The following is a 23,097-nucleotide window of genomic DNA, read 5'->3' on the forward strand; positions in this document are numbered from 1 at the left end:
GATAAATATTTGATGGTAATGTTTTAAATAATCCATTGCCAATTGCTTCCCACATCCCTGGCCTGGTACTTACCGGGTTGCCATTTATAATGAAATAAACCTCAGGCATGGATACACCAGTCATCAGAACTTCCAGTTACTGTCTTTTCAAGCATTGAAGTCACCGGTTACTGTCTTTTCAAGCATTGAAGTCACCGGTTACTGTCTTTTCAAGCATTGAAGTCACCGGTTACTGTATTTTCAAGCATTGAAGTCACCGATTACTGTCTTTTCAAGCATTGAAGTCACCGATTACTGTCTTTTCAAGCATTGAAGTCACCGATTACTGTCTTTTCAAGCATTGAAGTCACCGATTACTGTTTTCAAGCATTGAAGTCACCGATTACTGTCTTTTCAAGCATTGAAGTCACCGATTACTGTCTTATCAAGCATTGAAGTCACCGATTACTGTCTTATCAAGCATTGAAGTCACCGGTTACTGTCTTATCAAGCTTTGAAGTCACCGGTTACTGTCTTATCAAGCATTGAAGTCACCGGTTACTGTCTTATCAAGCATTGAAGTCACCGGTTACTGTCTTTTCACAAATTGAAGTCACCGGTTACTGTATTTACACGAATTGATGACACCGGTTACTGTCTTTAAATACATTGAAGTCACCGGTTACTGTCTTTAAATTCATTGAAGTCACCGATTACTGTCTTTAAATCCATTGAAGTCACCAGTTACTGTCTTCTCAGTACATTGAAGTCACCGGTTACTGTCTTCTAAAAACATTGATGACACCGGTTACTGTCTTTAAATACATTGAAGTCACCGGTTACTGTCTTCTCAAAAATTGAAGTCACCGGTTACTGTCTTCTCAAAAATTGAAGTCACCATTTACTGTCTTTTAAACCATTGAAGTACCCAGCTGTGCGAGGGCGACGGTGCCGAGAGGCGGAGGTCAGCGCGACCCGGGCCACTGGGCCGACAGCGCCTCTCGCCGGCCTTCTCCCGCGCACGGAACCCCAAGTTAGTCCCTTCTCGTTTAACGAAAGTGACGCGGCAAGAAACTGTAATCACAGGGCCGGACAAAGAGCAGGAAGCACGCGATGACGGAGCACGTACTGAAACTACGACATAGTTACTTTGTTTGCCGGCTGTAACACTTACCCCCCCCCCCCCCCCCAACGACCTCCAGCCCTTTCATCTGAGAACACGTCAGCATTTTTGGATAGGTCGATGTCGTGATCAAACACGGCTCGAATAAGTTTTCAAACCCAATTATCATCATCGTGTTTCTTTAGGTCGGGACGTCACACTCGTGTGGCGTGGGTCAGTGATGCAGAGGCCGTTATGATCCTGGATGTCCGGTACCTTTAAGTCTTCAGTGCATGTCCGTAAGACGTTTACGAGTGCCGTGATTGTCTATTCCGCCTGAAGGTTGCTATATTCAAAGTCTTTGACATGCACTGTTGGTATACCCGTTCCTCACCCCGGGAGTCGAGCAGCGTAAGGCGCCTGTCAGAATGGCTTCCGGTGTCCGTGGAAGGACGTATTCAAGACCCACTTACGGTCAGTGAGTGATGAAATTAACATGTTAAGTCATACCGAAATTAATTTCAGTGAAATACAAAACCATGTTTCTCCTCGATACAAAACAAATTACGTAAGTAGATGGTTTTCTGTCACAACCAATTAGTTAAATGAAAACATTTTACGACAGATAAGTTTCGTCCAAAAAAAAATAATCAGACGCGAAGTGTTCCATTTTAAATATGTTCTCTATTATTTGTAATGAACCGGTTGTTCAGCCCCAATTTCAAAGGCGAATACAAACCTTGGGAAGCACATTAGACTTTTATTTGTGTGACGGAACTTGTAGTCAAAGTTTATCGGTAAAATTCAGACTCATTCTGTGTATATGACAACCATAAGACCGAGAAGACGTTACATTTTTTTTCTTATAATTATCCAGTCGCAAAACATTTGCGCAAAAAATCACCTCCAGACGTAAGTTACCGCGCCGAAGCAATGCTGCCACCCTGCGGCGACACAGCCCGGCACGCCCGGAGGTGGTCGACACACTGACCAGTTTGCTAAGCGACCGGCGTAAACACGGAGCTCGTCTGTCGGCCGGTTGGCCAACGACATCCAGACAACACTTTCTCTTAGCACCGGCCACCGCAGCCCGGCCAGCACGTGCGGGCAGCTCGAACAGGCCGCGATGTGCATCGCTACTAGAGTGAACCAGATCCTTTGGAAATCCATTAGGAATTGAAGTTTCCATGATTGAACCCCGATTGTAATGTTTACAACGAAAATAAATGAAATAAGGAAGATTGATTTAAATCATTTTTATGAACATACCCCATTGCTGGTTTTCTTTTGCTGTATTCCATAGAGTAACCACAAGAATGGACAAGAAAGATTAATATAAAGAACAAGCCAAAATCAGCCGGTGTCAAATGTTAAATACATAGACAGCACAGATAATCCAGCGGAAGAAAATAGTCGGAAAACATATATCACTGCACATATGAATAGTGGGCTGACGATAAACTAGACACTTGTCAGCCAGCTGTGTTCGTATGCGCAGTGATATTGTTTCCGATTAATTCCTTACACGCAGTTCTCTGTGCTGTCTATGTATTAAACACTTGACATCGGCTGATTCTGGCTTGTTTCATGCGTGATTCCGTAATCATATGTTTTTTGTCCGTTATTGAGGTTTCTTATGGCATACTTTGTAATAAAAAATGACATATGTACCAAAACGACATCTTAAATCAATATTCCCCATTGCAAGTACCATCCAAAGAACGTATTAACCATGTAATGATTTATCATAATGGTTGATTTAATATGACAACATTTTTGTTTTTATATATATTTGCTTTCCCCACAGAAAAGTGGTTGATCAACGTAACGTACAGCGAGTCGTCCCCCCACCACGTGACCACGCCGTGACATCCCAGGCGTGGGTCGTCGTGTGTAGCCGTCTCCAACGACCTCGCCGAAGATGAAACGTTAAGAACAAGTAATTGCTCCCGCGCTCGACGTCAAGATAACGAGCTCTCCTTCGGGCAGTCGGGCAGTCATCATCCACGAGTGCCGCCATTATCCGTCTCGGCGGGCCTTCCGAGTGTCGCCAGAACCGGCCTCACTCTTATCCTAACTGTGGCTGCTCCATTCCTCGTCGGACTCCGCGCTATAGCCTTAGCCCCCCCCCCCCCCCCCAGGTGCTCCAAGTTCCTGCACGGTCCTAGCGACACCCTGCGGTCACGCGCCCCCCCCCCCCCCCCCCCCACTTTCTTGGCCACGACACGCCGCCATGTGTAGCCGGTCGGCGGTCCACTCGCCCCAGCCACGGGGGAGAAACTCTTTAATTGCTGAGACTGACGCCTAGTTCGTTGAAGTAGTTCTTGGCCCACCCGCTAGATAGCAGCTTTCATAATATATTATTAACATAGCTATATTGATTGTGAGAAGCAATGCACCAGGTGGTGTGGCATGCCATAAATATTGCATCTTTTACTAATTTATATAGAATATGATTTATTACATACAAAGCAGCATTAAGTGTTTTTTTTCGTACTGTTACTTAGCATTTAGTGACAGTCAAGTAGTTTAATCAACATTATAAAAGAACACTTTTGATTTGAACCTCCCCTCCGAGTCTTATTGTTATAGTTATGGGCCCACCTAACAGATAGCGTCACATGTCTTGCAAAACATGGTTTCAGTTTTCACTGTTAAGTGGCACTTCTATATCTCCGTTCGTTCTATGGCCCCAGCGGCCCTCTAGGGGAAGCCTTCATTTCACAGACGAGAGAGCCACACCCGAAGTTCCCCGAAGTTCATGCTCGGTTTTTTTCCCGTTATATCTCATTGTATAAACCGGTGTGGCATTAAATTTTGCGGTCGATTAGGATAGGTTAGCAACATTATAAATACTTTAATGGTTGGTTATATTAGGTAAGTATAGCTTCATTAAAAATACTGTAAAATCATTTTATGGTTGCTTAGCAAATAACTTTTTTAATATGTAGCTATCCAGGGCTAGAAAACCGTTTACATGATTTCACACATGGTGGCCACTCACAGTCACCAAAAATATTCCCTGATTTTTCCCTGATTTCCCTGATTAAAAATTCAAAATTTCCCTGATATTTACAATTACAAAAAAACATACTTTTGATGAAAAAATATAATATTATAGAAAGAGATCACTCATATTTTAGCACCCTGCTGTATTTTCTTCATTATATACATACGGATGTTCGTTAAATAACAAATACATTTTAAATATGTCACTTTACATTATAGCGTCCCGTTCAATGACCTGCAGTCTGTGTTTTGTTTTATGTAATGGGGTATTTCAGTGTCGAGCGCTCAATCATTTTTTCACGCAACTTTTGATAACTGTTCTTTAATTCATTTTTGAAGTGTAACATTTCTAGTTGTGAAATATTCTTAGTCTTTGTACTCTCAACAAGGGATAACAGTACAGTGCAAATTTTACCTTGTGTTTGATTTAAAAATGAAACAACTAATGGATAAATCTTCACTGCATTACAATCAGTAGGACTCCCATCTGTAGCTAAAGCAAATGGTCCACTTACTAAAGATTTAACAGTTTCAATTTAGTTTCACCAGCTATATACTCCACTAAGGAAGATGTTTTTGCTCTCGCACAGCTGTATTTCTGTGCAATTTTTGAGTCCGGAAACATAGCTCTATACAAATTACCCGAATGATCGGCTACTGCTATCGGTAAATTGTGTTCTACCAAAAAACTTGTAAACAATAACTCTGCGTTTGTTACTTTCGTTTCTTCAGATGTAGCGAAAAACGACGATATATATTTATTGCTCGTCACGGCTTTAAAATGTTCTGCATGTTTCTTTGATTCAATATGCCGTCCTCAGTCATCCCTTCCACCATACGCAATCGAAAAGTCACACGTGCATACATTACAAAAAGCGTGGCGTTCCAAAACATTTGAAGATGACAAGCATGGCCATTCTTTTATATAGTTTGGTGGAAAGTTCTGAAGAATAACGTTCTTTTTTTTTTTTGCCCCAGATACACATTGTTCTGTCACACGCTTCATTTCTACAACCGGCACTGAAGAACACAACACTATCGAACAACATAAACAGGTTTCACGTCTGTACACACGACAAAAACACTTAGATGAAAAAAATGGCTTTCAAGAAAGTAAATAACACAAGACAGGTTAGCCAAAGTACCGTACAAAAATTATCGTGATGTAAGTAGCTAACAAACGAAAAGACCGAGAATATGTACTAGTTGTATCGTTTAACGGACGTAATACCGTACCATTTCTATTACAAAACACAACAATTAATCTACTTATTTCGACAGTACATGCGCACATTTATCAGTTCCGTTATCTGCGCAACCGCGTGATGTATTCGAACTGCGTTCACGAAACACGCACACCAGAAACGGAATTTTTTTCCGTTACCCAGCAGCACAAAGCCTCGTTTCCGTAATAAACCAGCGATGTTCCGTAATTCCGTAATATTGTGTTAAATCCGTAATAATTACGGAAAATCCGTAATGGTTGGCAGCTCTGCGGAAATATACATGACACAAAAAATTCCCGGTTATTAAAAAAATTCCCTGACATTTCCCTGATAATTCCCGATCAACGTGATTTCCCTGATAAATCCCGGTTTTCCCGGTTTTCCCGGTGAGTGGCCACCCTGTCACAGTATCTTTAATGTAGCTATCCTAACCAAATCAACCGTCCACAATGTTTTAAAGTATTTATAATGTAGCAAACCTAACCTAATTGACCATTAGTTATCATTGGAACCAAAAACAAAAAACCCGAAGATGCACGATCGGGCGCTCGGCTGTCTCGTGTGTGAACAGAAGGCTTCCCGGCCCTGGAGTCCGTGACCCGCCCCGGTGTCCTCTGGGCGGCAGAGGGCGCGCCCGCCCGACCGGAACTAGGACATGTTTATAGGGCCCCTCGCCGAGCTGTGGACAAGGAGGGGGGGGGGGGGGGGGGCTCGAGGAATGTGGCCCAACCTCGGGCGTCTTCGGCAGGACGTCCTCCGGGGAAAGGTCAAGGCGCCGCCGCTGCTGCACCTGACGGCCGGCGCTGGAACTACCAGCCCTCCGCAGCTCCACTGCCCGTCGATGGACGTCAAGCACTGGGTCGTTACCACAACGCCGAACGTACAATAACGCCGAATGCCAAATTGACCGCAACGCCTACAGCTAGAAAACTGCTGTGTACCACAACGCCGAAATACAGTAACGCCGAAAAATGTTGCTGCGGGGAGGGGGGGGGGGGGGGGGCCACAGGAGCAAAATGAAAAAAAAAAACAAAAAAAAACAATGAATTTGTGTGTTAACCTTACCTAACCTAACCTTTGTGGCAGTCCTGCAATGACATTTTTCGGCGTTAATGTATTTCGGCGTTGTGGTACACAGCAGTTTTCTAGCTGTCGGCGTTGTAGTCAATTTGGCATTCGGCGTTATTGTACGTTCGGCGTTGTGGTGCGTCCCCGTCAGCACTGCCTTTCGTGGCCAATGCTGAACATCGTGCTGGTGTGAGCGCTACCAAACAGTTTGTGATGAACAACAATGTACTTTATATTTTTTATTCTCAACGGAACCACTCATTGGTGACATAATCTTTTTTACTGTCACTAACAAGCAAGCCACTTCGAAGATACTACAATATTATTTTGTTGTCATCACAACGTATTTGCTAATGATTATATTAACAAGATATTTTCTGCAAATTTTTATTTATTTTTAGAATTTTCGAAAACATATCAGGCTTGAATATTTTCATAAATCGTTATATTTGATGGCAATGGTAGTGTAAATCTAAATATGAATTTGAAAAAAAAAGTTTTCTTGTCTAACGTAAGTCAACAATCATACAAAAACGGAATAACATAAACTATTAAGAAACGGCCTTCAATGTCCAATTGCAGAATTGAAACGCTAGAGAGAGAGAGAGAGAGAGAGAGAGAGAGAGAGATTGAGAGAGAGAGAGAGAGAGATACGTCACGAAGAGACAACTCTTCATAGAATTTTTTTTTTGGATTCATGGCGAAGGAAATGTAGCAGAAGAAAATCGAAGAATATATGGATTCTATCTTATCCCAGAGAACACTCAACTGGCTATAAAAGAAAACATGCTTTTATTCAGGTTAGATTTGAAGAGCAACATTCTCAAATCCCCCCATTTCCGTGAACTCGAGAGAGGGAGAAAGATTTTTACTTAAATAAAAAAATAATTTTGTTTTGTTAAACAGTTATAAACACGTTTTTTCACCCAAGAGAGGATTCGAATATTAGTAAACATTGCACACACAGTAAAACACATTCAGTAAAAAATATATGTACAAAACTAATGAAAAAAATTATTTCACACAAGAATTCAATCACCGGTACATTACGTGACCATTAAATGAGAAATCTCATGAACAATATCACTGCATTTCAGATTGGTCACGTCATTTTGTAAAAAAAATTTACTAACAAAAGTAGCATAGACATGCAGTTCACCCGTAAGCCAGCTGAATTAACTATATGTCATCTCTACCACCACCGTGTGTCAAGGATAACATGTTGCCACGCAAGGAAATAAGAATTGATATTATATTGATTCTAATAATTGCTTCGCGCGTATCAATGGGCCTAAATCGTTTCCCGGATAAGTTCCAGGAACCAATCAGCGGCAGCCACGCGGGTCGATAGCAGAGAGACCCTCCAGCCAGCGAGGCGCACGGGTAGGACTGCGCAGGTAGAATAAGGGCCTCCAATCATCGCATCGCCCCGAGGACGTCGGATACTGACCTTCCTCAACGAAAGAATTCCAAGAATGTGGAGCGCAATAATAATAATAAAAAAAGGTCTGGCTGGAGATTGGAGACGGAGTCAGAACAACACCAAAGCTCCCAGCCAAGGGTCTATAAATAACCGTCTTGGCAGGTCAATCACGCGGAAAGACAAAAACTAAAGCCTCTAAAATGAAAAAAAAAAAAAAAAAAGATTATCATAATTTCGAACCAACAAAATAATATTGACACGCACATGCTTTCAGTTGTTGTTTTTTAGACTCAGAACTCTTAAAATATATATTTAAAAAAATTATGTTAAAACGTTTAAACAGAGCTTATATTTAAAATCAAGTAATTTGGTTCGTCAGTCCTTGAGTTAAAGCCGGCTGTACGAAGCCGAAGACCCATAGCTAGAGACCGGAAAAATTCGCGATTTTAAATCCCTAAAGGATAGACTCCATGATCCTCTATGCACTCGTGCAAATTACATCTGTTGATTGGTTACCGATTCGTAACACCTGTTGACTGTAATGATCGTGATTCGCTAATTCTTCTGTTAAAGATTTTTAATTGGCCCAGAGTCCTTCAGATAAACTGTGGCCCAATCACTGAAGCAAAATAATGTCAAAAGTATTTGGACTCTATCCTATCGCGAAAAGAATCCGCGAATTTTACAGGTCTCTACCCATAGCCTGAAGACCCCGAACAACGGTTATGTTACTGTAACGCTTCTACAACATTTGACCTTCAGCCAGCTATCAAGTGCACTGTCAATGTGAAACTGTTTAAAAACTACTGTCATTAAGTGGCTTTCGCTGGATAACTGTTGAAACCGCTCCACTTTTACTTTGTTTGGTGCAGTTTTAACAGATTTCCAGCAAAAAATAATAATAAATAAACTACTGACTTGCAATAGCTTTAAAAGTTTCACAACTAAGAGTAAAATTACCCTTCGTTTACTTGATTTAAATAATAGTCTGTTGTCTATACCGAGCGGCAATTATGTTTTTCCAACATATCAAAAACTCACTGAGCATAAATTGTAACACAACATCTAACTGAATCACTTTTACGATATCTTACTAAAGTTTAAGTAGTTGTTGATCCAATATATAAATATATTTAAAAGAACAGCATTATATGCAATTCGATAAATATTCTGAGTCCATTCAAAATATTTTGAAAAAAAAAAACGGAAAATACATAACCAGAAGAAAACACTCATATAATTTTTCTTTATTCGCATTAATTATCGTAGGATTTACAAAATACAATTTATTGTTTGGTTGCGGCGTAACTACAATGATATTATATAAAAATTTTATCCATAAGATTCGTTCCACTTAAATCGTAATTAAATAGTTTTAGTTCACATCGTAAGAGTAAAACAAAAGTAGAGCACCGGAAAATAGATAATAATCAAAACTACAGTATAGTACATCTTTACATATAACTGCACATAATACAATATTTACACATATTATTATTAATTTAAAACCCCCTCCCCAAATAAAGTCACAGAACTGAGATGGCTACCAGCAATGCTCTGATTCTCCACTAAGAAACGAACATAACGACACCGCTCACGATATCAACACACAGTAGGCCCTAAAAACAGTTAATAAGAACACTAAAACTTCAAAATCGTAAGAGTACAGCTAAAACCAGTATCTTTTTAATCAAGAATTTTGTAGGACAAAAATCTTAAACTTCGGAATTGCCTGCGTGTCTTAGTAGTGAAGTAGTTTCCATGTAATTTTTCTTAGGGATATTAATTTCCAACCCAGAATGCTTAGTGGTAAATAGCGTGCAAATAAACTACATCTAGCAGCCCCTGTGAACCAGGTAGGAAAACAGACGCAGAGACAGGTGTGCCGACCACTAAGCCAGGATCATATACGAACTCACGGACTACTACGCCCAGGATCAGAGGCAGACACGCTGACCACTAAGCCAGTATCAGATATGGACTCACGGACTACTACGCCCAGGATCAGAGGCAGATACGCTGACCACAAAGCCAGTATCAGATATGGACTCACGGACTACTACGCCCAGGATCAGAGGCAGACCTGCTGACCACTAAGCCAGTATCAGATATGGACTCACGGACTACTACGCCCAGGATCAGAGGCAGATACGCTGACCACTAAGCCAGTATCAGATATGGACACACGGACTACTACGCCCAGGATCAGAGGCAGACCTGCTGACCACTAAGCCAGTATCAGATATGGACTCACGGACTACTACGCCCAGGATCAGAGGCAGACCTGCTGACCACTAAGCCAGTATCAGATATGGACTCACGGACTACTACGCCCAGGATCAGAGGCAGACCTGCTGACCACTAAGCCAGTATCAGATATGGACTCACGGACTACTACGCCCAGGATCAGAGGCAGACACACTGACCACTAAGCCAGTATCAGATATGGACTCACGGACTACTACGCCCAGGATCAGAGGCAGACCTGCTGACCACTAAGCCAGTATCAGATATGGACTCACGGACTACTACGCCCAGGATCAGAGGCAGATACGCTGACCACTAAGCCAGTATCAGATATGGACTCACGGACTACTACGCCCAGGATCAGAGGCAGACCTGCTGACCACTAAGCCAGTATCAGTATGGACTCACGGACTACTACGCCCCGGGTCAGAGGCAGACACGCTGACCACTAAGCCAGTATCAGTATGGACTCAGGGACTACTACGCCCCGGGTCAGAGGCAGACACGCTGACCACTAAGCCAGTTACAGTATGGACTCACGGACTACTACGCCCAGGGTCAGAGGCAGACACGCTGACCACTAAGCCAGTATCAGTATGGACTCACGGACTACTACGCCCCGGGTCAGAGGCAGACACGCTGACCACTAAGCCAGTATCAGTATGGACTCACGGACTACTACGCCCAGGGTCAGAGGCAGACACGCTGACCACTAAGCCAGTATCAGTATGGACTCACGGACTACTACGCCCCGGGTCAGAGGCAGACACGCTGACCACTAAGCCAGTATCAGTATGGACTCACGGACTACTACGCCCAGGATCAGAGGCAGACACGCTGACCACTAAGCCAGTATCAGTATGGACTCACGGACTACTACGCCCAGGGTCAGAGGCAGACACGCTGACCACTAAGCCAGTATCAGTATGGACTCACGGACTACTACGCCCCGGGTCAGAGGCAGACACGCTGACCACTAAGCCAGTATCAGTATGGACTCAGGGACTACTACGCCCCGGGTCAGAGGCAGACACGCTGACCACTAAGCCAGTATCAGTATGGACTCACGGACTACTACGCCCAGGATCAGAGGCAGACACGCTGACCACTAAGCCAGTATCAGTATGGACTCACGGACTACTACGCCCCGGGTCAGAGGCAGACACGCTGACCACTAAGCCAGTATCAGTATGGACTCACGGACTACTACGCCCCGGGTCAGAGGCAGACACGCTGACCACTAAGCCAGTATCAGTATGGACTCACGGACTACTACGCCCCGGGTCAGAGGCAGACACGCTGACCACTAAGCCAGTATCAGTATGGACTCACGGACTACTACGCCCAGGATCAGAGGCAGACACGCTGACCACTAAGCCAGTATCAGTATGGACTCACGGACTACTACGCCCCGGGTCAGAGGCAGACACGCTGACCACTAAGCCAGTATCAGTATGGACTCACGGACTACTACGCCCAGGATCAGAGGCAGACACGCTGACCACTAAGCCAGTATCAGTATGGACTCACGGACTACTACGCCCCGGGTCAGAGGCAGACACGCTGACCACTAAGCCAGTATCAGTATGGACTCACGGACTACTACGCCCAGGATCAGAGGCAGACACGCTGACCACTAAGCCAGTATCAGTATGGACTCACGGACTACTACGCCCAGGGTCAGAGGCAGACACGCTGACCACTAAGCCAGTATCAGTATGGACTCACGGACTACTACGCCCCGGGTCAGAGGCAGACACGCTGACCACTAAGCCAGTATCAGTATGGACTCACGGACTACTACGCCCAGGGTCAGAGGCAGACACGCTGACCACTAAGCCAGTATCAGTATGGACTCACGGACTACTACGCCCAGGATCAGAGGCAGACACGCTGACCACTAAGCCAGTATCAGTATGGACTCACGGACTACTACGCCCCGGGTCAGAGGCAGACACGCTGACCACTAAGCCAGTATCAGTATGGACTCACGGACTACTACGCCCCGGGTCAGAGGCAGACACGCTGACCACTAAGCCAGTATCAGTATGGACTCACGGACTACTACGCCCCGGGTCAGAGGCAGACACGCTGACCACTAAGCCAGTATCAGTATGGACTCACGGACTACTACGCCCCGGGTCAGAGGCAGACACGCTGACCACTAAGCCAGTATCAGTATGGACTCACGGACTTCTACGCCCCGGGTCAGAGGCAGACACGCTGACCACTAAGCCAGTATCAGTATGGACTCACGGACTACTACGCCCAGGGTCAGAGGCAGACACGCTGACCACTAAGCCAGTATGAGTATGGACTCACGGACTACTACGCCCAGGGTCAGAGGCAGACACGCTGACCACTAAGCCAGTATCAGTATGGACTCACGGACTACTACGCCCAGGGTCAGAGGCAGACACGCTGACCACTAAGCCAGTATCAGTATGGACTCACGGACTACTACACCCAGGATCAGAGGCAGACCTGCTGACCACTAAGCCAGTATCAGTATGGACTCACGGACTACTACGCCCCGGGTCAGAGGCAGACACGCTGACCACTAAGCCAGTATCAGTATGGACTCACGGACTACTACGCCCAGGGTCAGAGGCAGACACGCTGACCACTAAGCCAGTATCAGTATGGACTCACGGACTACTACGCCCAGGATCAGAGGCAGACACGCTGACCACTAAGCCAGTATCAGTATGGACTCACGGACTACTACGCCCAGGGTCAGAGGCAGACACGCTGACCACTAAGCCAGTATCAGTATGGACTCACGGACTACTACGCCCAGGATCAGAGGCAGACACGCTGACCACTAAGCCAGTATCAGTATGGACTCACGGACTACTACGCCCCGGGTCAGAGGCAGACACGCTGACCACTCCCCGCCAGGAGTGGCCGCTACGTAAACAGCGCGCCAGTACGTGACGCGAGACACACCCGGCGCGACGGGCGGCGGATGAGCGGGCTGATGTAAGACGCGCCGCTATTGGCCGGGCGTGCGCGAGGCCAGCGGCAGCCAGCCAGTTGCCTCTCAGCTTCCTGCGGGCAGCGCTCTCCCGACAGCGACGCCAAGGACGCCGAGCCAATAACCTCCCGTCCTTCGACGAGGCCTATCCTCTTCAGGACACTATCCTGTTGGACGAGTGGGCTCTCAGACGCGTCTAGGCGGTGCCACGTGACCATGATACGGCCATGAAGATTCCCGGCATCTGGGCATTAACGCATGAGGCTGGGAGAGCGCGCCTACTTTATAGCTCCGCAGCAGTTGTAATTTACCTCGATTAAAACTAATACTAAAGTAACTATGTTATTAGGCTTGTGAGCAACGGAAACTACTTAACATTTAAATTATTTAGTTTTTGTTTTCCGTTGCCCGAAAGCAGGTTTCACAACACTTAGCGCTGATGCGTGATGTTTGAATGAACACGCCCTGAAGAATGATTGGTGGAGGAAGACCAACATATAAGTAGCTAATTAGGCGGGACTCGAATTCGGGACCACCTGGTAAGTCGCCGGATGCGCAGCCGCTATCTGAGAAGCGGTGGCAGAGAGCGCTGCGACAAACCTGGCTCGTATGTGGATGTCGTGTGTTCGATTCAGAACGACTAAACTAACTGTGGTTTACCCCAGAACGTTTATTATTAGAGACCCGGAAATTTCGCGAATTCGTCTGGCCTCAGGGTATAATTCAAAGTCATAGGTGTGTTAAACCGATGTTTGCTTATCCATTGGTTGATTTCCTAGTGAGAACAGTTTTATACTTGTTAATTGGCACTAGCTGATTCGCTTACTTCTCTCCTAGCTGGGCATCGTTGGCTCACGGTCGTAGACGGGCGTGTCCAAACAACTGCGGTCCAATCACGAACACAGTGCGAGAGTGTGAAGGTTTGCATTCTAACTTGCGACTAAATGAATGAGCGAAATTTCCGTATCTCTATTTATCATCACTTCCTGTTCACCCGGCAGTCCTTTGGCGTGTAGAGGGTGTTTTGCGTCGCATAGTTCCGCCACAAAACCACCGTTTACGCACAACATGCTAATAAATGAGTAGAGGTAGGCCGCTTATGGGGAAAAAAAACTGCACGATCGTTACTAAACCTTCTAATTCATTCTACTGACATTAAGTGAGAACTAACAGAGACTCGGTTAAGGCCGGCGAATAAGCGAGAAAGGAGTGTCAGAATCCGTCTCGGAGACTTCAACGCAACATTTACAGTAACCCAGAAATTGTAAATCGAAGCTTGTTGTCGACAGAATTTTACGCATTGTGCTCATTTTGAGTGCTTATTCTAACTCGTGTATTGACTGCATTGCATTCGCCCCAGTTATAAGAAGTATCGAGAATATTCTCAAAAACAATTGTGTGCCACGCGCGTGTGAAGTATGGGACATTACAGATAGAGGGCTCGGCTTTTTACGATACTCAAATATTTAAATACGTGTGCAAGTTTGCTAGTATACAAAAGTACAGGCGAGTGTACACGTATGAAAGTGTATAAGAACAAGTGCAACTATCCGAGTGCGGAAGAATACGATAGAGCATGCATGTGTAAGAGCAAGAATGTAAAAGAGCAAGAATGCGATTGAACAAGTATGCAAGAACGCAAGTATGTAGGGGTTGAAGTATACCAGTGTAAAAGCATGCACGTGTGTTAAGTATGCAAGTATGCGAGTGTTATATAATGCCTCGGCTTCATTTAGTGACACCAACGGAAGTGTACACTGTAGGTTCTAAATCGTCACAAACACGGCGATGAAAAACTTGCAAAGAATCTACATTTGTTTGACTCAACTTTATTTGTTATTTCCCTATCCCCCCTCCCTTTTCTCCCTAGAGACCACACACCTGAGGGTTGCACTTTTCGTTTTTTTGTTACGCACGTATCTCAACCCCCCCCCCCCCCCCCCCCTTTTACAGGCTATAAAGAAAGCCTTTGTTGGACCGGAAAAGTTAGCAGGAGTTTTCATTCGCTGTATTCGCCACGCGATGCCTTCGGTATCCGAGCATCGTACAAGTCTTTACACAACACGAAAACTAAAATGTGCATACATGTTTAGAATGATAAAGGGATTAATACTTGTTAATAAAAAACATTTACAGTTTAATCTAAAGATTTCTGTTCTCTGAGATGACACAATCTGCGCACAAATCACCAAGTTTCTTCAAAAAGTATTAAGGTGATTTCGTTTGGTGCAATCCAAAGAAAACATTTACTGCCTTCGTATACATATTTCTACAATATTCGTGCGTTTATTTTAAATTTAGAAACACCCGCGACATGTCACGGGACTTCAACACCGAGTGGTTCGGATCCCACTGAAGTCAGGAGACAAAGTGTCTCGCCAGTGAACGCCACGCCATAAAGGGCGCCGCGGACTGGTAAAGAACCAGGAAATCGAATCCGGTTTCCACGCGAACTGGTGAACAACCAGTTTAATGTTTGTGGGTCAAGCCGTTACCGTCGTCACCATCGCTTTCAAAATACTGGCTCCGCGCCAAGCCACTCTCGCTGTTAACTGCGGCTCCTACTCAGGTAAACACTCGTGCAGCCAGCCGCGCCATTTACCGCTAGGGGCCGGCTTGTTGTTCCCGGCATGAATACCTGCGCCGGCTATTTGTAACCCTGTCCAGGACAGGGTGTCTCGCCGGCCTTCCACGAGGCGTGCCCTAGTCATCCGCGGCTGTAATCGATGACTGGGGCCCCCAGACCAAACTGCGGGCAAACAGCGCCCTGGACAGGACTTGGCGAGGCAAGGCCCGGCGTACTTTCACTGAAAGCTGACACGTCCCCTATTTCTCCCGGAGTACAGGTTTCTCCGGGACCCGCCATGCCGGCTGAGTCACCACTACACTCTGAGCGGTGCCTGCTGACACCCACGTGCTGCTGTGGACCCGCGAGGTGCTGTGGATCCTCAAAGTGCTGTGGACCTTCGAGGTGCTGTGACCCGTGAGGTGCTGTAGACCCTCCAGGTGCTGTCAACCCGTGAGGTTCTGTGGATCAGCGAGTAAATGTGGATCCTCAAAGTGCTGTGGATCAGCGAGTAGCTGTGGATCCTCAAAGTGCTGTAGACCCTCGAAGTGCTGTGGACCCGTGAGGTGCTGTAGATCCTCAAAGTGCTGTGGATCAGCGAGTTGCTGTGGATCCTCAAATGTGACGTGGAGCCGTGAGGTGTGGTACGCGGAAACACTCGTTGAATGACCTATCACTGTCTTCCTAGGTCGGAGGACGCGGTGAGGATTTTGAGCGAAGCAGCAGATTCGACAGTAACCTTCGTAGATTTTGGAGTTTGTCTCTTGTGGTTATGTTTGACGAGTGAGTATACTAGGGCACAACTATGAGAAGTTTGTTAAACTTTCTGTAGTAAGACACAGTTCTAAAGATAAAATGCCACAACACCTGGCAGTTTTAACGACCAATCGGATATACTCGATAGTGTTGTGTTCATTCGCGTATTATTCATCTGTGTTTTGGATGTTATTCTCATGGTAAACCTTGCACTATTCATTAAAAGATTTCTAGACCAGTTGTGTGTTAAAACTTTGTAGCATTTTCTGAGTTTAGTGTTTGGCTGGGTTTATTTCTGCTGTCATCGCACCTATCACAGCTATCCAGTGCGGAAACAAAAGCGTCCTGAATTTCCAGGTCAAATAGGGCAATGGATTCTCTGGCAGACAGTTGACAATTACAAGGGAACAATCGGTAGCGCGGCCACATACATTATTTCAGTCTAACGAGCAATCAGATTATTTTGATTAAAATACATGCCCTTAAGTCCACGAGATATCACAACACTTTCTTCGTAAGTATTAGTTTTGCGTTGCGCCATTAGACGACTGGCTTCTACAGTTGCACACCTGCTCCAGGGCAAGGATGCTGGAGCTGTTAGGACTGGAGGCTCGCTGGGGGCGCTGACTTGACGACGGTCCGGACACGGAAGGAAGGCACGTGAGTCTGAAGATCAGCGCTGGCGGCGACTTAGGGGGCGAGCTGGCGGCGGCCTTGGGGGCCGGCTGGCGGCGGCCATGGGGGCGGGCTGGCAGCAGCCTAGGGAGCGAGCTGGAGGCGGTCCGGCAACAGCTTTGGGGGCGAGCTGGAGCTGGTCTTGGGGGCGGGATGGCGGCGGCCTTGGGGGCGGGATGGCGGCGGCTTTTGGGGGCGGGCTGGCGGTGATTTTGGGGGCGAGCTGGCGGTGATCTTGGGGGCGGGTATGACGGTGATCTTGGGGGCGGGCTGGCGGTGAACTTGGGAGCGGGCAGGCGGCGGCTTTGGGGGCGAGCTGGCGGCGGCTTTGGGGGCGAGCTGGCGCTGGTCTTGGGGGCGGGATGGCGGCGGCCTTGGGGGCGGGCTGGCAGCAGCCTAGGGAGCGAGCTGGAGGCGGTCCGGCAACAGCTTTGGGGGCGAGCTGGCGCTGGTCTTGGGGGCGGGATGGCGGCGGCCTTGGGGGCCGGCTGGCAGCAGCCTAGGGAGCGAGCTGGAGGCGGTCCGGCAACAGCTTTGGGGGCGAGCTGGCGCTGGTATTGGGGGCGGGATGGCGGCGGCCTTGGGGGCGGGATGGTGGCGGCCTTGGGGGCGGGATGGCGGCGGCTTTTGGGGGCGGGCTGGCGGTGATTTTGGGGGCGAGCTGGCGGTGATCTTGGGGGCGGGTATGACGGTGATCTTGGGGGCGGGCTGGCGGTGAACTTGAGAGCGGGCAGGCGGCGGCTTTGGGGGCGAGCTGGCGGCGGCTTTGGGGGCGATCTGGCGCTGGTCTTGGGGGCGGGATGGCGGCGGCCTTGGGGGCGGGCTGGCAGCAGCCTAGGGAGCGAGCTGGAGGCGGTCCGGCAACAGCTTTGGGGGCGAGCTGGCGCTGGTCTTGGGGGCGGGATGGCGGCGGCCTTGGGGGCGGGATGGCAGCAGCCTAGGGAGCGAGCTGGAGGCGGTCCGGCAACAGCTTTGGGGGCGAGCTGGCGCTGGTATTGGGGGCGGGATGGTGGCGGCCTTGGGGGCGGGATGGCGGCGGCTTTTGGGGGCGGGCTGGCGGTGATTTTGGGGGCGAGCTGGCGGTGATCTTGGGGGCGGGTATGACGGTGATCTTGGGGGCGGGCTGGCGGTGAACTTGGGAGCGGGCAGGCGGCGGCTTTGGGGGCGAGCTGGCGGCGGCTTTGGGGGCGAGCTGGCGCTGGTCTTGGAAGCGGGATGGCGGCGGCCTTAGGGGCGGGATGGTGGCGGCCTTGGGGACGGAGTGGTGGCGCCTTTTGGGGGCGAGCTGGCGGCGGCTTTGGGGGCGAGCCTGCGCTGGTCTTGGGGGCGGGATGGCGGTGGACTTGGGGGCGGGATGGCGGTGATCTTGGGGGCGGGCTGACGGGGCCTTATGAGCGGAGTGGTGGCGGCCTTGGGGGCGAGCTGGAGGCGGCCTTGGGGGCGGGCTGGCGGTCCCGGCACTCGCCCCGAGGTCACAGCGGAAACGTCGCGCGCCAAGAACCTGCCTCGGGTGATTCACTGCTCATCACGCTCACGACAACCTCTTGTACTTCTTTCAATGAGTTACGCAAATGGGAATTTTTATTTAATATAACTTTTTTGGACTTTCGCCATTGCAGTTTTGCACTGTTCGTGTCTGTTTGTGCCTGACAATTACGTCACCATTGCTTTTTCATAGGAAACTTCCTGTGTTCGTCAGTGTTGTCGTAGTCGAGTTGTCCATTTTTTAATTTTTATCTTCATCGTTTTGTTCGTGTATTTGCTACGTTGTCCGGTCTGCCAGCATTTACAGTTATTATTGTAACCGTCTCGTGTTGTTAGTCCACGGCGTCCGTCTGTGCTGATATTGTTTATTTCATGAGTAAATTCCTTCCACGGAATTGTTGTGTGTTTGTGATATTTAAGTCTTAATGAGTTTGCCGGTGCTGGCGTCGATGCATTGTCCATAATACCTGTTCAGGTTCATCGTTGGGTTTATCTGTTTGACATCAGCTGACTTAGTCTTATTCTCTGTGGGTTTGTGTTTTACATGTTCATTTTTTTATTTGCATCCTTGAATTTTTTTTCTCCCCTTGACGAACAGTGACAAACTGCAACGGCGTATGTCCAAGAAATCGATTTAAAAATCTTGTATTAACAAAGAATACGGGGGCAAATGAAAATTAATTAGTTGGGTTACTATACGTCAACATTTTAGGATCAGTATACAGTGTGGTATGCTGAAGTAGTCATCGCTAGGGGATCGGAAAAATTCGCGGGTTCAATGACCTCCAGGATGAACTCCATAGTTCTACGTACACTCGGTCAAATGCCACCCACTCATTGGCTGCTGTCTTGTGAGGCGTCCCAACGTAGCAGACTGTGATTCGATAAAGCTTTGGTTGGGTGTTTCTCATTGGCTCAGAGTCATCCAAGTGAGTTGTGAGCCAATAGCAGAGGAAGCACTGAGGTATAACTATTTGTATTTTAGCCTATCGCGAAATGAATTCGCGAATTATTCCGGTCTCTAGTCTTCGCACAGCATTTCTACTTCCTAGCTGCGCTGCTACCACAGCCTGCCGCGTGTAGTGCGTGCGGCCTACCTGTCAGGGGAAATGTAGCCCCTGCATACCCGGGTACACATTACGGTGCGCAGAGCTTAAAAAAAAAACCTCGCATTTGAAAACAACTCAACCGTCTGTTTACGAAAAGCATTTAAGAATACGCTGAAGTCGTTTCCGCATTCAATTTCCAAACTAAAAGCTGTTTTCAGAAAGAAAGAAAAAATTGGTTGTCTGTAAAGTCGGTTTACGGACGATAGTTTAACGTGACAACGTCATAACAAAACATTGATGAAATTATTTATCCAGAAGAAAATGAAATATCCAAATGGGGCAGAGATTAAAATTCGTCGAGAATACTTTACGTTTTTATGTCTTTCAGTGCTCAAAATGATATGCAATTGTGGCCCCGGGCACGAAATTTTATTTATAATTCATTAATATTAACGAGTGCCTGGTTTCCGCGGAAGACAATGAGCGTAACGGGACACATAGTAGTGGAACAATGTGCGTAACGGGACACTTTTTCGTGCGTGCAGCCGAACTTTCATCGATTTATTAGACGTTGTACGTCAAAAACTTTTAAGAATGAAACACACCGGCACATATTCTTGAAAACATTCGAAGTACTTGCTCTATTCCTAAACCTTCATTTCTCCGTCATATAATGTAATTTATCCCGTTAAAAACTCATAGTTAAGACCAGTCTACAGCCTTGCTGTTAGAGGCGACACGTAGAAGCACCAGCGAATGTCGCACTTATTGTCCCGCCTGACTACGCGGGCATCTTTTAACATCTAGCGCCTGACTCGTGACTCATTCCGCGAGAAGAGCCGACAGTTTCCAAGCATATAATAGGATGATGTTGCTAAAAATATTTTCATGTTTGTAATTTCACGACTTTTTGGAATAAAAAAATTATCTGAGAGTATAAGTACGATAGGAACATACGCAATAGTTTACTTAAAATACATTGCATGATTTTTAAAAAAGGGGGCTGTCTGTAAAGTCAGTTTACGGACGATAATATTAAGTGATAATGTCATAAGAAAACATTGATGAAAAATTGCATACTTTTTAATTTTCAAATATTATTTACTGTTTTTGCAAATTTAATTTGTTTAAATATAATCACGAACAATTAGTTATAGAAATAAACTGAAATAAAATCAATGTCAATAAATTGCTGCTTTTAAAAAGCCCGCCTTAAACTGTTTGATATTATAAAAGATTTTCCTCGCACGGTGGTAGGCAGGTTCTTGCACGCTCGGCTCAGGCGGAACGTGACAATGAGTCATGCTTTTTTCGTGCGTGCAGCCGGCGTTCATCGATTTATAAGACGTTATCACGTCGAATAAAATAAATGTAAAATGTGTAATTGGTTGGTGTATCACCGATGGGTGTCCAGAGACAGGCCTCCCGCGGCAGGAGCAGGCGCGCGGTGACGTCACGCGACGCACGAAGCAGGCGCTGACGCACTCGGCACGTGTGGCCGGCACGCACTCGGCACGTGACGGCACGTGACGGCACGACGGAAGTCGCGGGCGGCGACCGGCCCGACCTCGGTAGGGTCCCGGCGACATCGCAGCGGTGACAAGGGGGCGCCTCCCATTTCAGGTCAAGATTTTATGCTTACATTAATCACCGATCAACTTGCAGACTTTTTCAATTGTTTAACTTTCACGAAATGAAAAATATATACAGCGCATACTTTTTGCATAATTAGCTGCCAAAGTTACATTTTTCACGGTTTTTGGGTTGTACAAATAAGGAGAATTTAATTTATTGCAGAACTGAAACATTTTAGGCTTAACTTTAATGCCACTGGCTACTTCAAGAAATGGTTTGAATTTCTTTCAGAAAAGATTAATTAATTTTACCTGGCGTTTAAAAATTCTCAAATTTGTTACTATTTTGACAGCCAAGAAACATGAAATGAGTTTTTGTGATAGAAATGCAAACCATATCGTGAAGTAGCCAGTGGCATTGCAGTTAAACCTAAAAAGTTTCAGTTCTGCAATCAATCAAATTCTTCTTATTTGTACAACCCAAAAACCGTTAAAAATGCAACTTTGGCAGCTAATTATGCAAAAAGTATGTGTTGTATATATTTTTAATTTCGTGAAAGTTAAACAATTGAAAAAGTCTAAAAGTTGATCGGTGATTAATATAAATATAAAATCATGACCTGAAATGGGAGGAATCCCCATAACGAACGCAAGAGCACCCCGAGAAAACCTACCGACCCACGGCAACAGCCTCCCCGTTGTCCGACTCTGCCTGCAGTCGAACCTGTATCCCTCACCAGGGGCGTAGCCGGGGGGGGGGGGGGGGGGTTAGGGGTTCAACCCCCCCCCCTCCCTTAGCACAAAATCTTTAATTAATTTCTTATTCATCACTCAAACAAATTTCATATTAAAATTAATAAAATATTTACCATTACAATATTTAAATTTAAGTACCGAAAACTGCTAAAATAGCACTATTTTACACCTTAAAATCCAAATTTTCCCGGGAGAGGACCCCCGGACCACCCACTTTAATACGGGGGGGGGGGGGGGGGAGGAGGTGCATGCTTCCTAACACCCCCCATACACAAATCCTGGCTACGCCACTGTCCTACACACGCAAGGAGCCATCCCAGCATCTGCCTCTGAAGTGATGACGAGAGCCGAGTGTCTCATCTCTGCGCCACCTCACTCCTCTGTTGCACATGGTGGACGCTACAAGGGCTATTCTCGCATGCGCGTCACACACCCTCGTCGCCTCTAAGCTGTCCGCACTGATCACGCTCTTTAAGAGCCACGCTCTATGGAAGACAGACTCTGAGGGAGCAAAAAACTATGGGAGCGACACTAAATGTGACCGAGACTATGGTAGCGAGACTCTATGGGAGCCACGCTCTATGGAAGACCGACTCTGAGGGAGCGAGATGGTACGGGAGCGACACTGAATGCGAACGAGACTCCATGGGAGCCAGGCTCTACGGGAGACGGAGTTGTCCGCTGTCCAGAGCAGAGCAGAGCAGCAGCTGCCACCTACCTTCTTGTGGTTCCAGAGCGCGTTGACGCTGGGCTTGCCGCGCCGGATGTCCGACTGGTCGATCACGTCGTCGTGGATCAGCGAGGCAGAGTGGATCATCTCCGAGATCATGGCGACCTGCCGCTGCGGCGCCAGCAGGCTGCAACACGGGGGCCACTCTCAGCCACAGCCACACAACCACACAACCACACACACACGTCCACACGCCTGTGGCGGTGCTGCAGCGAGCGAAAACCTCTGTCCTTCTCCCGTTCTTATTTTCCTACGTGTTCTGTGAAAAATACGGACAGTAATGAGTGAGTCAGTAGGTGTATATAGTTCATATGGGGACAGGGGCTGGGGGCTGGGGATTCGGGGATTCGGGGATTCGAGGCGGACGAAACTCGAAATGGCGGAATGTTCTAGAAAACAAAATGGCCGCCGGGGTCAAAGGTCAAGGTCAAATCCAAGATGGCCGCCATAAGTGACGTAATCCAATATGGCCGCC

General features: G+C 47.0%; 1 protein-coding gene across 1 annotated transcript in view; it reads right to left on the reverse strand.

Moving 5' to 3' along the window:
* The window catches only part of LOC134528419 (all trans-polyprenyl-diphosphate synthase PDSS1), a 203,376-nt gene that overhangs the window by 70,001 nt on the left and 110,278 nt on the right, over positions 1-23,097 (reverse strand). Inside the window, exon 4 of the mRNA XM_063362020.1 lies at positions 22,611-22,749. Coding sequence (XP_063218090.1) covers positions 22,611-22,749 — 139 coding nt within the window. The remainder of the gene's footprint in view (positions 1-22,610; positions 22,750-23,097) is intronic.

This window comes from Bacillus rossius, chromosome 1 (assembly GCF_032445375.1).
Source record: "Bacillus rossius redtenbacheri isolate Brsri chromosome 1, Brsri_v3, whole genome shotgun sequence".
Lineage (NCBI taxonomy): Eukaryota > Metazoa > Arthropoda > Insecta > Phasmatodea > Bacillidae > Bacillus > Bacillus rossius.